At 32.3% G+C, this 18,589-nt stretch overlaps 1 protein-coding gene across 1 annotated transcript; it reads left to right on the top strand.

Annotated features, from left to right (window-relative positions):
* Window positions 1-200: 200 nt before the first annotated feature.
* On the top strand, window positions 201-1,153 carry LOC139900938 (uncharacterized). Its single transcript, XM_071883685.1, has 3 exons — window positions 201-428; window positions 549-659; window positions 914-1,153. Exons 1-3 carry the CDS (start codon window positions 201-203, stop codon window positions 1,151-1,153), a joined length of 579 nt encoding a protein of 192 aa, XP_071739786.1.
* The last annotated feature ends 17,436 nt before the right edge of the window (window positions 1,154-18,589 follow it).

Genomic DNA, 18,589 nt, shown 5'->3' with positions numbered 1-18,589 from the left:
ATACATCAATGAGGCAATATATAAAGTTGGTGGAGGCAATTTCAAAGAAATTTGATAACCTTGAAGTCGTGCAAATCCCTCGAAATAAGAAAAAGAAGGCTAACGTCTAAAGCAAACTAGCTACTTTAACCTTTGATCATTTGCACAAACGAGTGTTGGTTGAAGAACTTAAAGAAAAATCAATACATGAAAAACCAATTATGACGGTAGTTGAAGGTGTCAAAGAAACTTGGATGACTCCATATTTAAGGTATTTGCATGACAGAGGGTTACCCATTGACAATGCGGAAGCCAGAAGGATAAGAGTAACGGCACCAATGTATGAAGTGATTAATGGCGCTCTTTATCGAAAGTCTTACAATGGTCCTCTGTTAAGGTGTTTAACCAAAGATGAATCATTAAAGATAGTCAAGGAGATGCATGAAGGAGTTTGTTCTCAACATTCCGGCTTCCGTACTGTGGCATCACGGATTATGAGGCAAGGATATTTTTGGCCTACCCTTTATCAAGATGTTGCAGAAATCATAAAAACATGTGAGAACTGTCAGAGACATGGGACAGTTCAGCGTCTCCCAAAGTATGACTTGATACCAGTGTCATCTGCTTGGCCGTTCTGCAAGTGGGCGATAGATATTGTGGGACCATTCAATAAAAGCACGGCAATGCTAAGTTCTTGGTGGTAGCAATTGATTTTTTCACAAAGTGGGTTGAGGCGAAGGCTTTAGCAAAGATTACAGGAGAAAATGTCAAGAAGTTTGTGTGGCATGATATAGTGTGCCGTTATGGGGTTCCAAATGAAATAATCAGTGATAATGGCAAACAATTTGTAGAGAATCCATTTCGAAGTTGGTGTGAAGAGCTAGGAATAAAGCAAAACTTTACATCTGTTGCTCATCCTCAAGCGAATGGGCAGGTGGAGGTTACCAACAAAGAAATTGTTGCTCGCATTAAGGCACGGTTAGGATTAAGTCAAACTGGTTGGGTGGACGAACTGCCAAATGTGCTATGGGCACACCGGACAACTCCAAAGCGGAGCACGGGGGAAACACCCTTCAGTCTGATATACGGTACAGAAGCAGTAATACCAGTCGAAATATGTGTCCCAATACAACGCATTATGGCATTTGATATTGAAGCTAATTCTGAAGTATAAAGGGACAATCTCAATTTGTTGGAGGAAAGACGATTGATGGCCGCCATCCAGCAAGCAGATCACAAGCATAAAATGGCAAAATATTACAACAAGAAAGTAAAGCATACACAATTTGCAGTTGGTGATCTGGTGCTACGGGATAATGAGGCAAGCAGGCAAATCAAATTTAGAAAGTTAGCACCAAAATGGGAAGGACCTTATAAGGTTACAAAAGTAAATCAGAACGGATCATACATGCTTGTTGCACCATCTGGCGAGCAATATGAAAGAGCTTGGAATGTAATGAATTTAAAGAAATTTTATGCGTAGTACTATATGCATGGGCAGCTTGATCACCTGTCAAATGCATGAGATATAGTCATAAATGTAAAAATTTCTTTATGAATATGAATAACAGCAATTATTCTTATGGCAATATTTTTTCATATATTTTATCCGGCCAAGGATTTTTTAGCCCAGGTGTCACATAGCTGTGTGTCATCCCTACCTGCAGAAAGAAAGATAACCTTTCGGTGGTAAAAGTACAATCATACTCAAAATGGTTGTATCGATAGTGAGACATGTAGAACTCACTAAAGCATCGAAGCATTAAAGTGAATCTACAAAAATGTCATGACACAAAACTTATATACACAAGCTACAAAGCAAAATGGATAACGGACAATAGCGTCCTGCAAGATATTTGAAGGCAAAAATAGTTCACAACTTTTCCTCATGAGTTTCATGACGGAAAGCGTATAATGGAAAATACAAAACCAACGTATGAAAGCATGATGGTTGCAAAGTAACATATTCATATTACATGCATTTTCCTCTCTGTATGTGTTAAAAGCTTCAGACATTTTACTAGTAATTATAGCAAGAACAATATTGGAAGATATACAAAGCATATATAAACATAATATTTCATTCATTTTCTTGGGTGTAATTCAGTACATCGTTTATAGTTACATCCAGATTTTTACAAAGATTTTCAAGATCAGAAAACCTCATATTTTCTATTGAAGCACCGGCTGCATCAGCTTTTGAGATAGCATTTTCATTGATTTTTGATGTAATAACCTCAGGCAGAGGATTTGGAAGTTCTGGTAGTTTCCTCTTCATAAAATTGAAAAAATTTAACCGTTCAGCAGATTTAGTAAGGCAGACGAACTCACGGATCCTGTGAGATAGTGCCTGGCAGTTAAAAATACGGTTAACAAGGGCAGGAATCCCAGGAATTATACATTTTTCATTATCCTCTTTGGCTTTAAGTTGTTCTTTCAGAGCATTATTCTCCTTTACCAATTCTTCTATCCTGCTTAAGTGTTGATTTTCTCTGAAAGATAGTTCTTTCATTTGTTTACTATATTCTGCCCTCTGCGTGTTACAGTGCTTATAATGCCTCTTCATCATATCATAATCTCTCTTTAAAGATGTAGCTACTTGTTCTAGCTTGGATATTTTCTCTTTTTCAGCCGATAGTTCTTTCTTGGTGGTAATTTCATTGCTTTGTAACTCAGATAGGCGTTGAAGGTCATTTAACCCAGAAGCAATGTTAAGAATGATACTTTGTGCCTTAACCTTCTTAGCATCTGCATCAGAAAGGCTGCTGAAAAATTGGGCTAGTGAAGGACATACCATGGCATTCAAAAAATTCATGAAATCTTCGTAAGAATGTGGTGGTCCCTTTAGAAAGGAGGAAAGTGTGTTTGTATCAAGGTTGGGAAGCATAATTTGTTGTTGAGAAGAACTAGTGCCGGCTTCTTGTCGAGAGGATGGCGGCGCGTTTTGACCAGTTCTTGTTCTTTTGGCGGAAGGCGGAAGAGTCACTAGTGTAGTGCCTTGGTGTGATACAGTAGCTGTTGGAGATAAAGGGAAATTGTTACTTATAAAAGAGTTCCAATACGATTCACAAGATTTCAAAGGGGGCATAATGTATAAAGAGGGGTTTGGATTATAAAATCCACCAGAACTGGGCCTAAAAGAAAACAAATTCAGGTTTTGGTCTAGTATTTTTCATAATTCAGTGCTATCTTTCTCATTACCCGAGGCACGACATTCTCTAGAAGAAATTCGATTCATACCTATGTCAACTTCTTCTTCCTCTTCTTCTTCCTCCTCCCTTGCACCATCCTTTTCAGGAATGGGAGTGTCATCAACAATTTTTTGTGTGGTAAACTTAAGTTGAGAATAAGATGATGATCGCATGGCGGTAAGTGGAGTAATTTCTGCAAAAGTTTAAAAGTCACAGTGGTTAGTTGGATAAACAAAAAGAAGCATCTTATAAGGCATATGTAGCAAAAATAAGCACTTACTCTTTCTCCCAGCAAGAACACAGGCATAACCTTGTGTAATATCCCAATCCTAGCTTACATATGTCAATGATAACATATGTTCTCCATACTTGATATCGTTGATTTTTTCAGCTTTCAGCTTTTTAAGCAAAGCATTCTCTTTGTTATTTAACCGTGGAAATATAATTGATACGGGATGAATGTATTGACGCCAAACTCGAACAGATGAGTACTTGCTATCAATTGAATCTTCATTTATAAAGATAAAAGAAGCGTGCCAATCATGGGCAGGATGATCAAGTGCAGGTCTTAGAAATCCATCAACTTTGTTGAAAGTAAACCAACCTTTTTCGTGAGAGGCTATACATACCAAAGAGCAAAATATCCGAATAGATGGCACTATATTACTCGCATGGCAATACATCTCAAAAATAAGAATTTTTCGAATAGCTGCTGGTTCTAATTGACCAACAGTTACTCCATAAAAATTACAGACTACTAAGAAGAATGGTGTAAACGGCAATCGCAAATAAAAATTGAAGAACGAATGACTGTAGACGGCAACCTTGCCCAGAGGGGGTGAGCAGGCCCTAGCATTATTTTCAGGAATTATTGGATCAAAACCAGCTAATCTAGGAAAGTATCGTATCAGCAGAGTCAAATATTTGTCGTTTACTCTGCTATGAATAGTTGCAACGTCATGTGTTGTCGCCATTAAAGTTTTAATAAAACAGGGAGTAAAGAATGTATTGATGGTAAAAGATGAAGACTATAGAAAAAAGCTGTGAAAGTGAAAGATTGATTAGGGTTTTTTGGTGGTTAAAAAGGGAAAAGGTGTGACAGCTGTGATTGGTGGTGATTTTGGGGGTTTTAATTTCAACCGCACATTTGTATGGACACGATTAGAAGGCGAATACAAAGAGATGCCTTTTTACAGCTAGAGGCGCGTGGGGTATTGTAGCCGTGTAAAAACAATCATCACAATGTCAATAAAAATCCGTCTGTCATTAATGCTTGAAATGTTTTCCCGATGCAAATGGAACACGTGAAGACTTGTTTGGGGATGAATTAACAAAAGTTTAACAACTTAATCATTTTTCAAATGCTTAAGTCATTAAACTAGGGGGACTTAATGGTGTATCCTATTGTATACACGCATAAAGGCACAACGATCGCATGAAATTAGCATCAAAAACACTGAGAATAATAGTTTTGTGAAACTATCCATTAAGCGTTCTCTGCTGTACAGGCTTCTTCCGTCGTGCAGCCGCCTAGCGCTTAAGCCCTGGCCGGAGAGCGCCACATTCAGCATAAACTTCGGAATCATGAATAACAGAATGTATCATCATTTGAAACGTGTCCCTGAACAATCTGATAGATCTGTCACTATAAATAGACCCCTTGGGTCGTCATTTTACACATTCGGACATTCTGACAACTTGTGAGCAGAGACTTCACCTTTCTCTCTCACATAGTGCTTTCTCTCACTAAGAAGTCATCCGGCTAACAGCTAAATGCTAAACGGACAACAGATTGATTAAGCCACCCTACAGATTTCCAGATCTGTAAACCGGGTCTGCAGGGATTATTTCTCGAGTGTAAACATCAATCGGCAACACTCCCCCACCTTTAGCTAGATCACTTCTAGTATTGTACTAACACACTAAGCCTTACCTCATAAGGAAATATGTGTTAACAATATATAAACCTCGAAGTACTAAACACCACGCCCACTAGCTCTTCCGTCTAGTGAACATTCTGGATGGGGGTGTTAAACCGGTAGCTACTTTTAGGATTCGCGTGAATTAGGGTCATACCCGTTTCTAATTCTTAGGTTACCAAGCAATAATAATCAGGGGAAAATATTCACAACAATTAGTGGCACTTATAGCGTCTAACTAATTCAATAATAATCCACAGAACTTCTGTCTGCATAATAATTCATTCGAGGAATGTTTTGCTTGTATCTATCTCGTAAAACATTTATAAAAGCATCTCAGTTCATAAATATAGATTTCAAAGGCATTTAATAAAGCAGTTGTAAAAACAGCGCATATATTCTCAGGCCCAAAAAATGTAAAGAGTAAAAGGGAATCAAATGAACTCACGATACGATATTTTGTAGTAAAAATATGGATACGACGGAACTGAACAATGCAGGGTTAACCTTGGATTCACGAACCTATATCAAGTATATATATATATTAACACATATAATTGAAGCCAAATAAATTTAGGTATTATTATTAATATAATAGTTATTTTTAGTAATTCATGTGTTTCATTATTAACTTAAATATATTTACTTTATATACTTTAAATTAATAATTTATAAAATGCAGTTTTATTAAGTATATTTTTATATAACTAACCTTTATTGTAATAATAATAATATTAATAGTAATATTGATAATAATAATAATATAGTTGTAATAATAATAATGTTAAAAGTAATAATAACGGTAGTAATAATAAAATGATAAAAATATTAATAATAATGTTAATACTAATAATAATAATGATAAAAATAATAATAATGATAATAAAAATATTCATTTTAATAATAACGATAATAAATGATAAAAAGTTGTGTTATTTTTACAATAAAAATTATAATTTTGATCCTAACTCTTTATACTAATAATAATTATTAATAATACTTGATAGTAATTAATGTAAATAATAATTAATAATAATATTAATAACAATAATAATAATAATAGTAATAAGTAAACTACCTCATGAAGTAGTCCCTAAAAAAATGCCCAAGTCCGGGTTTGAACCCGCGACGTCCCGCTAACATCCTTAACCATTACGCTATGTGTTTCAATTCTGAAATAACACCCTACTTGAATTGTTTTTAACCTTTACTTCTGTATCCTTCTTCTTCTTTTTCTAAAAAAAAAAGCCCGAGCCCAGCTCGAACCCAAGACCTCTTGCTTAAGAGACACACGCCCAACCATTCCTCTGTCCATTACTTCTTGTTTTACTTCCCGAATTTAATTCTATATAATTTATGTATCTGTTTCTTCATAAACATAACCATTCATCATAATCATAACCATTCATCATCTCCTCTTCAAGATCAATATCATAATTATCTTACACATGTATCATTATCATGTTCACCATCAGATTATCATGTAAACTTTCATCAACTAACATCATCGTCTTATTATCATATCACCCGTAACTATCATCCTAATCCTTCGATAGTCATATTCATTATCATCATCCTAGACTATCTTATATCATAAACATATACGATCACCATTTCATAGGAACATCACTCATCTTCATTATCTGATTAATATAGAGTTTCGGCCCCATATTAGAAATAAAGAAATGATATGATTGAATAGTAGGCCATTAAGGCATGTTTCATTTCCTAATAAACAACTTCAATATGTACCCCAATATGTCGGCCAATATGGTTGTGAATTGTCCACATGCATAACTTTAAATTAAATAACCAAAAGCAAGGAAAAAAATAAAAGAAATCGGCCACCTTTCTTGCATAAATCTTACGGTTTTAATAGAATAAAAAAATGGGATTCCTTTTGGCCTACCACTAAGAAGAAGTAATCAAAAGCAAGGAAAAAATGTCGGCCACTTTTATTGTATATTTGAAGTATAACATTTATGTTTCTTTTTCCTTCTTCATAATTCACCATGGTCATTATCATTTAGTATTGTTTCGCAACTGATTTGAATAAATAGCACGGCAGCAGCAGTGTAGCATAATAACAGCAGCAGATGACGGGTGTTTGATCATGATTCAGGGGTCTGTTTGACAAAAACTTAAACAGAAAATGTGCAGAAGTAGTTCCAACAAATAACGTGTTGTTTTGGTTGATGACGGGCTGCAAATAGAAAACGGGCAGCAGTAAAAGGCTGCACAAAATAGTGGTTATAGGGTGGAAGGTGGGTGATGGTTTAGGGTGTTGAGTGATGTGGCAGTTTATGAGATTGAAGCAGAAAACATAAGGTAGCTGCAGCAAGAATGCTTTACAGTGGTGATGAATATTTTTGTGGTGAAGGTGGCAATAAGAGTGTTCACTAGTTTTCGAGTGATGAGAATGGTAGATTTTCTTGGGGAGCATCGATTAATCAAGGAAATAATAATTGTAGGTGATAGTTCTCGTGGGCTTCGGTTACAAGATTGAAGAAGTGGAGATGGTGAAGTGGTGGTTTATCAATAGATAGGAAATATAGATGAAACATAGATGGTGTGTGTGTGTGTGTGTGTGTGTGTGATTGTAGCTCGACAAACCGAAGAGGGAAGCAAGGTGATTTGTGGTGATTTGGTTTAAAGGTGGTGGTCAATATACACGATGATGTGTATGTATATATACGTGTAGACAGAGATGGCGAATGAAAAAGAATTGTAGCAGCATCACGATAGTATCACAACAATGGTATTTGTATTTGATGATTACCTGCATCGGTCAAAGAAACAGGAAGCAAAAATAATATTTCCGGTGAGGATGGTTCTTGTAGAAAATAAACCGATAACAAGACACAATTGATGATGGTTCTCAATTATAAGGTGATGGCGGTTGCAAAAACAATTGGGTTTGGTTTGTAAACAATCCAAGTGGGAGCAGGAGGGTTTTCAAGGGTTATTGTAAAGGTGGTGATTCTTCAGTTGTGGCGGTGGCCGGCTGTTTAAACAAGGTGATGAAGATATTAAACAAACAGAGGGATACTTGGTTGGTTTCGAATGCAATTGTAGTATGTGCATAATATGTCTATCTATAATACATAGATTAGAATTAGATACCGATGTAAGAGAAAAACAATAATATAATTATAATATTATAAGGAAATAATAAACAAATGATTGGTGGATCAATTATAACTGATCAATTTGTAGTGTGATGGTGGGACGATACAAAGTCACGAGAAGGAACAAAACAAAAAAATATAAAGAAGATGGTGAAATCAGAATCATCAATCCAATAATCGATTTAAAACAGTATCAATCAACAATAGTAATATTCAATCACTGATATCATTCGGTTATATGTTTCGATCATTAACTATTTAAAATTATTAAATAAAAATTAACTCACTGTCCACGCTCGATCCCAGGTAAAATATAAAAAGTGTTAAAATTAAATAATTAGATCCTAAATATACTTTTAATAAGCCTATTATTTATATTACTCATTTTCGAGTCACTGTCTATTTTAAAATAATATAAGTTCGAATTTAACTCGCTTAAATAACCATCGAATGATAAACGAGTGCTACTAACATTTATTAAATAAATTCTAAATCATATATATATATATATATATTCAATATACTTTACATATATATATATATATATATATATATATATATATATATATATATATATATATATATATATAGATTTATAGTAATATCATATATTATTTTATTTACACAAATGAATTAAATCATATAAGTTTCTATTTCAAATTACCATGTATATTTAATATATATATATATATATATATATATATATATATATATATATATATATATATATATATATGTATTTATTTACGGATAGTGGTTCGTGAATCGTCGAGAATAGTCGAAGGTCAAATGAATATATGAAACAGTTCAAAATTTTTGAGACTCAACCTAACAGACTTTTCTTATCGTGTCAAAAATATTAATATGTATCGAGAATTTGGTTTAAATTTAGTCAAAAAATTTCGGGTCGTGACAGTACCTACCCGTTAAAGAAATTTCGTCCCGAAATTTGAGTGTGGTAGTCATGGCTAACAATAAGAATGTTTTCATGACGAATATGAGTTGATAAATAGAGTTTCATCACCATTGAATAATATTTCTAAACCAATTCGATTTCGCGAAGAGTACGAGTGAAGCTATCACAGAAGAGTGAAATGAGGAAAATAAGATTCGTTTTGACTTTTGACGTAGTCACGGTTATTATTTCGGGATTCAAGGGATTTTAAAGAAATCTTCTAATCAGAAAGAAAATGTAATCGCACAATTTATTAGCAAACTGTCAGAATTACGGAAAAACAGAAATATCAAGGAAAATATTTTCCGTGATATGCTTAGAGATTAAGTAGAATGAAAGAGTTATGTAACATGACACATGATGAGGGTAAGATTTGTGAACCATCATCACGTTCCATTAGAAATTCAGCATGACATACTGTAATATAATCACGTTGGTCGAGCGTCATTATATTATACTAACTCATGCTTCAACTCCCAACACTTCTCCAGAAATCATTCATAATTTAAACTCAAATTTTATAGAAGGATAGAAACTAAAATAGTTTCTTTTATGATGTAACATAGATAGCACGAAAAGATAAATAATTTCGGACTAGAATAGTTATGAAGATATCTTCAGAAATATCGAAGATATTTATAACGAAATATATGATGATATCTTAGAATTTAAAATATTTAAGATCAGAAGATGATGAAGAAATTTTACGTAGTTAATTAACTGGTTAGTAATCAATTTTATTTTGTCCATTATTTTCTTTATTATGCCACTTGTCAAATCTTGACTTGGATTCTGATCGGTCAAAATCCAAATATGAAATTGAGTTTGAATGAAAATAGTTTCTCTTTGGTGAACGGATACGTATATGTGTGGATTTTTGTAGTATTATTAATGACTGCTGAATCTGAATTGATGAATATACAGTGCCTCATGTTAATGTGAGATCTAAATATTTCTTAGGGTATTACCAACCTGTTAAAATATTTTCACGATTAACAGTTTATACAAAAGAATTTTTAATTACCATCTTTATGAAAATATACTTACATATATATTTTCTTCAGATGTAATCATGGATTTAATGAGTTAATATAATATTAATCTCATATGGTTTTTGGTTAGGACTAGAATAAGTAATCTCTAAAACTTTTAGAAACCACATATTCTTCGCAGAATATTTCTCTAATGAAGTTATGAATCAATACTTCATCGTTCATTGTTGTTGGTACTCCTTGGTATCTATGGTGCGTATGATGTTGATGCTCGTGGGACAGATTGTGAAGTTGGGGCGTGTAGTATTGAGGCTACTGGTGTTGTTGATGCCGTGAGTACTGTTTGTGCCGGTGATGCTGCTGATGCTTGTAAATTTTGCACCATATTCTCCAAATTTATTACTCGAGCGCTGATGTGGTGAAACGGTACTCTTTATAATTGAACGGATTTAAGTTGTTTTGTTACACGAATTGTTTTATTTTATATATGGTGTTTTAATGAATTTCGGTTGATTTCACACATATATAGGCAACTAGTCCTATCCGCGTAGTTTAGTTTTATAGGTAAATCCAATTCGTTCCACAGGGAGATGGAGTATTTAATGGTTTTTAATAGTCTTTGAAGTTAAACTTAATTAAAGAGGGTTTTGGATTAGGAATTATATAATATAACAATAATGAAAAATAACGTAATTAAACTATCTTACTTTATAAATAAAATTACAAGATTACAGGATTTATAATCATTAAATTAAAAATGAACTAAATGAAATTATACTATTTGTGATAAAACAATTGTATTACTGAATGGTAATAAGTAAAACAATAACTTTCAATAAAACTAAATGATTAGGAATTTGTTTTAACCAATGAAATAAAATACAAATTATTTAAATTAACTAAATAATAAGTTTTAACTAAATTAAAGATGAATGAAAGGAAATTATAGTAATTAAACTAATTATAAATTAAATACTTTAAAGTAATAATAAATATTACTTTAATTAAAACTTGGAATTAAACAAAATTCGTAACAGTACTATATTTATACGTACGCGTTTCGCGTGTATATATATGCGTTCCGCGTATGTTTTAGGACTACGCGTTTCGTGTGAAGTTATACACGATCCGCGTAAGTTATAAACGATGTGACAAAACAGTGAGTGTTTAAACTGAAGGAGATTAATTTATAATTTTAATTTTCTGAATAATAATACGTAAAAACGATAATAATAATTTGTAATATATAAATAGGAGTGTTCACTTAAATATTTCACCTCTAGATTCATGGATTATTTTAAATTTAAGTCCTATTAAAATGTTTTAGTATACAACTTTTTATTTTTCTTTCGAATATATAAAGTTTCAATTAACTAAATTAAATCTAATTCTCATTTGATCTTATTTAGATAGTTTACTATTCCTCAAGTATTTAAATTGAGACCTAACCTAGTTTTGACTTTGGCCAAAACCTCAAATCATAACGGTTTCCCTTTTTACAATTTTCACTATTATATAACTAATGATATTACCCAAACCACCGAACTTTATTTCTAAATTAGTGTTAATAACTTATTCATAAGTCCGTCTAAATCACTTGTAGTGTTGAAGCTTAATTTATATTAATAGAAATAACCTTCGCAATTTATATCTAACAAATTAAGTGATAAGGATTAAATATCTAATCGTCTAATAATGGTTCTTTTAGCTAGGCTCAATGTTAAAAATACTTAAGTTACATTTTAATATTTACCAATGATAACAATCCATTTCTCTAGGGCTCTACATTTAAGCAAACACTATAGAAAATTAGCTACTCATTATACTAGGGTAAACATAAAAATATAAATATATAAACATAATAATAACGATAAAAATTGATAACGATAATTTTAATAGAATAAACTTACGAAAATCTTCACTTTCATTAATTTCAAATGGTAGAAAATTACAATAACAACACCCTTGCACTCGAACAATAATACCCTTAATCACGAACAATACAACCCTTAATATTGAAACTATCCTAAATCTTGAACCTTAAAATTAATATGGAATGATATGGAAACTGAGTACTCGAAAATAAATTAAAATAGTAGATAAATAATGATGAGTGGTGATGTGTGTTGACTGTGATATTCCCTCTTCTCTCTCTCTCTCTCTCTTGTAAAAATATATGTCCCTTTGTCTTCACAATATACTCCGTATTATAGTAGCAATAGTAGTAGGTGTCATGATCTGTATTTTTATTCCTTTTGCTGTAAAAGTCTGAAAAGTATCATTATTAAACATAAAATCACCGTCCCATTCGGAATTTAGATTTGAATCTGGCTTCAACATTACGCGTTTCGCGTAACCATCCACACGTTTCGCGTAAGAGCAAACTAGAATCTGGAAGTGTCACAACATTACGCGTTCCGCGTAAAGAAGTACGCGATCCGCGTAAGAGTAAAAGACAGTTTTTTTATTTTTATTTCTATTTTTGTTCTCTGTTGACCCCGTGTTGACGTATATTGACTTAGAACTTTCATTTGAGCTCTTTTTCTTCGATCATCTTGAACTTGCATATTTTTCGTCTTTTATTCTTAATTTCGAAAAAACGTTTTCTCGATATATAATTGGTTAAATTCGTCGTTTATCGTCTTTTCTTCCAACTTTAACATGTGTATTACTTTCGTCGTTTTTTTCTCGTGAATTTTGCATTGAATGTCTTCGTAAACGGTAAAAACCTAAGAAATATAAATGATACTGCGTCGAAATATATGTATGTTTAAAGCAATATCAAAATATCCCACACTTGAACGTTGCTTGTCCTCAAGTAATAACAGTTTTTAATAATAATCGAAATGTTTGTAATACAACATTCCACATGAATCACATTTTTTTACACACACCACACGAATTGAAAACACACGCTTTATGAGATAAATTGGAAACACTACACAATATTTATTGAATCACACGCACACTACACGAAATGAAATTCTGACAACAGAAACAAAGTTGAAACTCGTGATTAAGGTTTAAAAATTTGGATCCTTAGGGAAAATTGGACCTTGTGAAAACGTTTTATGATTTTTTAAAATGTCATGCTAGTTTTTAAACTAGACACGTTTTCCGGTTTTAACCTCAAATTCCGGTTGAGGGTAACTGAAAACCGAAGCCTCAGTCGGCGAGTAGCAAGCTATCCGCCCCCATGATTGTAGTATCATGGAACTCTTAACCGGGCGCCCCCTGACGCGATATTTCTATCGGTCTTTTACGACAATTTGTACATTTCAATTCAAGGGTTAAAACTGTGAAGACTGAGCTATCGCGCGGGACAGATCCTGCTCCAGCTTATATACCATAATCGATTTTACACTGGACAGCTCCTTAGATTTACCCTACCAAGTTTATTTTCGGGTTTGAAAGTTCAAGACTTTCTCTTTCCACGGTACTTTTATATCGTGATATGATATTAGTATGAAATGATATAGTTTAGGAAATATGCTATACCAAGTAAAACGATATTCGGAAGACTTTACTTCCTTAAAGGATGGACTTGATTCATCCTTTATTAGTCGCATCAATGGGATAAACAGGTTTATATATTCCAAAGCAATGATATCTGCAATAAACTTCATAGAAACACGTGATAAATGGTTCTAAACATATGGGTTTATAAATTCTGTTATACTTGGTTTTCTTTTATATGTTTTAATCAAATAAACTTATGTATTTTTAATGTATGGAGACAATAATTTCGGTTTTTTAACACCTAATCTTTAATTGCTCGTAATTACCTTAAAATTAACTAGATATATTTGTTAAAAAAAATTTCAAAATTTTCATAAAAACCACCAAGTTATAAGTTCTCGAGAATTTATATATTCCCTACCCCACACTTAAGATTATGTAATGCCCTCATTACATAAAATTAGTTTAAATGTATAAATTTGAGAGGGCACAAAGTGTAAAGTATTTAGCACTTCATTTGTTAAGTAATTGGACATCGTAAAATTATTTTCGTATGAATATATCCAATCCCTTTATCACAATATAAATGTAGTGTCTTGTTATGTCGAATGCATCATCATCATAAGTACCTGTCAACAAACATGTTAATCGTACAAAAGATGGGGTTGTACTTTAGTAGTACAAAAATTTTACCCCACACTTAAAATTTTTGTATATATAAAAACAAAAATAAAAGTAAAAGTAAATACTTAACACACACCATAAAAATCATTTTTTTTACAAACAAGTTAAAAAAAATTGTTTTAAAACTAAAAACTAGAAAAACGGCCATATTGGGTCTCCTTAATTTTCCTCTTCCTGTTGCTGTTGCTGCCGCTGTTCATTTTGGTGTTGTTGTTCATAAAAACGCCGATAAGCATCCTGACTTGCAGCTAGAGCGGCATTGGGGTCATAAGTGAAAGGACCCGTTCATATACATTATAAACGATTCACAATAGTTGATTACATTGCGAGGTATTTGACCTCTATATGATACATTTTACAAACATTGCATTCGTTTTTAAAAGACAATCTTTCTTTACATCGAAAATTGACAGGCATGCATACCATTTCATAATATCCACTATCCAACTATAAATTGATTTAATAATAATCTTTGATGAACTCAATGACTCGAATGCAACGTTCTTCGAAATATGCTATGAAAGACTCCAAGTAATATCTTTAAAATGAGCAAATGCACAGCGGAAGATTTCTTTAATACCTGAGAATAAACATGCTTTAAAGTATCAACCAAAAGGTTGGTGAGTTCATTAGTTTATCATAATCATTTATTTCCATCATTTTAATAGACCACAAGAATTTCATTTCCAGTTCTCATAAATATACGTCCCATGCATAGAGACAAAAATAATCATTCATATGGTGAACACCTGGTAACCGACATTAACAATATGCATATAAGAATATCCCCTATCATTCCGGGATCCTCCTTCGGACATGATATAAATTTCGAAGTACTAAAGCATCCGGTACTTTGGATGGGGTTTGTTAGGCCCAATAGATCTATCTTTAGGATTCGCGTCAATTAGGGTGTCTGTTCCCTAATTCTTAGATTACCAGACTTTAATAAAAAGGGGCATATTCGATTTCGATAATTCAACCATAGAATGTAGTTTCAATTACTTGTGTCTATTTCGTCAAACATTTATAAAAGCGCATGTATTCTCAGTCCCAAAAATATAAAGGGTAAAAAGGCAAATGAAACTCACCATACTGTATTTCGTAGTAAAAATACATATAACGTCATTGAACAAGTGCAAGGTTGGCCTCGGATTCACGAACATATCAATATTGAGATTCAATATTGCAGGAAAGGTACGTAAACGCAACAGAGATGATAAACACTATATTGACCTCACGAGCATACCCATGAACCATACTCAATCACCTCCATAGCTATAACCCATAATTTCCTTAATCCTATCCCACTCGAAAAAAAACAACTTCGAAATCACTCGGACAGCACTCCGTCGTAATATTTTATATATACTAATAATATCTTGAGATAATACGGAGTAAATATATATATGTAAATCTATTAAGAGAGTTTAGAGAAAACTATTTTCAAGTTTCTATGAAATAATGAAACCTATTGAATTCTATTTATAATAGATTTTTGAATTATTAAAGTGAATTATTAAAGTATAAATTATTAAAGTGAATTATTAAAGTATGAATTATTAAAGTGAATTATTAAAGTATGAATTATTAAAGTGAATTATTAAAGTATGAATTATTAAAGTAAATTATTAAAGTATGAATTATTAAAGTTCAAGTAAAGTAAAAATAAAGTAAAGGTAAAGTTTAAGTATAGTAAAAGTATAAAACTATGTACGTATAATACGCGTATAAATATATATAATATTAATTTAAATCGTTATATATATTTAATAAAATAAAATATAAATATCGTTATCTTTATCATACTAGTTAAGTAATGAGTTGTCAAAAGTAGTTCTAGATATTTATAAAAGTTATATACGTTTTAATAATAAAGTTCTTTTTAAACTGAAAACGTTTTTGTACGTTTGAAACTAAATAGATCAATCGAGTCTTTATGAGATTCAATCTTCCACTATCCTTTATCTAGTTCTCAATGATTGACAATTTGTTCATATTTATAAATCACTTTACCATTTTTCGAATATTGTTAAAATGAAAAGATTTCTCAAATCAACGTGGGCTTTTCAACAGAGACTTGTAATCATAATTCAATATATCTGATAATTCAATCATTTGATCTTATCTTCTAATTCCATTAATAAACATTTTGAAACAGATACAATCATATAAAGTATTTAATCTAATATTTTGTTTACGTTTCAAGTTATAATATATATACACATATACATATATAATCATATTCGTTTAATGGTTCGTGAATCGTTGGAACTTGGTCGAGGTTGAATGAATGTATGAACATAGTTTAAAATTCTTGAAATTTAACTTAACAAATATTGCTTATCGTGTCGGAAACATATAATGATTAAAGTTTAAATTTGGTTGGAAATTTCCGGGTTGTCACAGTACCTACTCGTTAAAGAAATTTCGTCCCGAAATTTGAGTAGAAAGGTCGTGAATGATAATAAGTATGTTATCATGATGCATACGGGCTGAAAATTAGAGTTTTATCATCAGCGAATAATTTGGATAAACAATCCATTTATATGAAGAGTACGAATGAAGCTAACATAGAAGAGTGAAATGAGTAAGTGTAGATTCATCTTATCATTTGACGTAGATATGATTGATTCCCAGATTTTAAGGGATTTGAAGAAAATCTTCTTAATAAGATTTGACTCTCCGGTAATCAAGGGAATTAGGATCCGCTTTAAATGCGATCGTCCATTTTAATTAATTCTGTCTGAGATTTTCTTATAAATTCACCTCCTTCGTTTCCTTACAACTCACACCATCTGTTGATGCATTTTATGCAAGTCCCTAGACATCTACCCACGTCCATTGCAGGTACAACAGTTTACAGGCCACCATGATTGCTCGTTATTATCCTATCCGAGGTTGTATGTGGTTACAGGAACTGCAGGAACGAGATTTAGATGTTTGACTATGTTAGACTTAGTCAGACGTACGAGTGAAGCCTCACTAGTACGGCTGACAGGCTCATACGCATGGTTGATGTCGAGCTAAGTCACAATTACAACCTAAATGATAAGACACGAGTGAGTGATCACCCGTACGGTTGATTAAGCCAACTCGTACGTGTGATAAATGAATCGTATGGGTGTGTCAACAGCAGGGGTATATAAAGTCTTATGTTCTTCATTTTAGGTTAAGCCTCTCATTTGTTACACACACTCAGATCTAGTGAGCTCCTTCGATTCTCTCTCAGTCCAAATCACCCAGGTGGTGAATAATAGCTCTAGGTGTTGATCTAATCACACTTGATTTAGTTGTGGTTTGACTAAATTAATCAAAAAAAACTTAACCTATTCACTAGAGGGCTTGATTCACTTATTCTGCCATTGTGTGAGTTAAATCTGTTGATTTCTAATTTCCTAGTCATGTTTCATCACCTTCTATTCTTTCCCCCTCAACTCATATTTTAAAGTATTCATCAATATGCTCCATCCAGTTCTGATTCTCGATATACTTCTAACTTTCATATCGGTCATTCTTCTTTTTTTTATCTACCGCCGGAAGAATCTATTTACTTTAACTATACTCTTGGGTTTATAGTGTTCCTAGTTCTCCCGTGTCTTTATATTGCTATATGCATCGATATATATGGTTTATAATTTCTGGTTTATCGTTGGGCTTTATATGTTCCCTTATATTTCAAAGTCTCTGCTTCTGTCTTCTATAATCATTATCATTCACAGTTAATGCTCTCTTTTATTTGCTGCAATTTATACCCTAATTTTTATTTCGAAGTTTTGTCCTTTCGTTTCTTCTTCTTGCGATTAAGCACCGCTTGTAATGGTCCAGAATTCACAGATACGAATTTCGAAATGAACATTGTTAATGTTCTAGGAAGGAAATTGTGATGGCACGATCTTGACTTGTCAAATTACTAAAATACCTTGGAAAAGGCCGAATCATCAAGAAATATTTTCTTGATATTTTAGAGGTTAAATAGAATACAAGAGTCGTATAACATGGCACATGATGATGTTATGATCTGTGAATCATCACGTTCCATTTAGAAACTCAACATGACTTACTGTAATATAATCACATTGATCAAGTGTCATTATATTATACTAATTCATGCTTCAGTTCCCAACACTACTTCAAAATATTCCTATTTTAAACTTGAATGTTTCAGAATTTAGAAACTAAAATAGTTTCTTTTATGATGTAATACAGATAGCGCGAAGAGGTAAATGATTTCAAATAAGAAAAATTAAGAAAATATCTTCAGAAATATGGAGGATATTTATAA

Source organism: Rutidosis leptorrhynchoides, chromosome 3 (genome assembly GCF_046630445.1).
Source record: "Rutidosis leptorrhynchoides isolate AG116_Rl617_1_P2 chromosome 3, CSIRO_AGI_Rlap_v1, whole genome shotgun sequence".
NCBI lineage: Eukaryota > Viridiplantae > Streptophyta > Magnoliopsida > Asterales > Asteraceae > Rutidosis > Rutidosis leptorrhynchoides.
The sequence above is the reverse complement of the archived record's forward strand: the minus strand, read 5'-3'. Positions and strand labels throughout refer to the sequence as shown.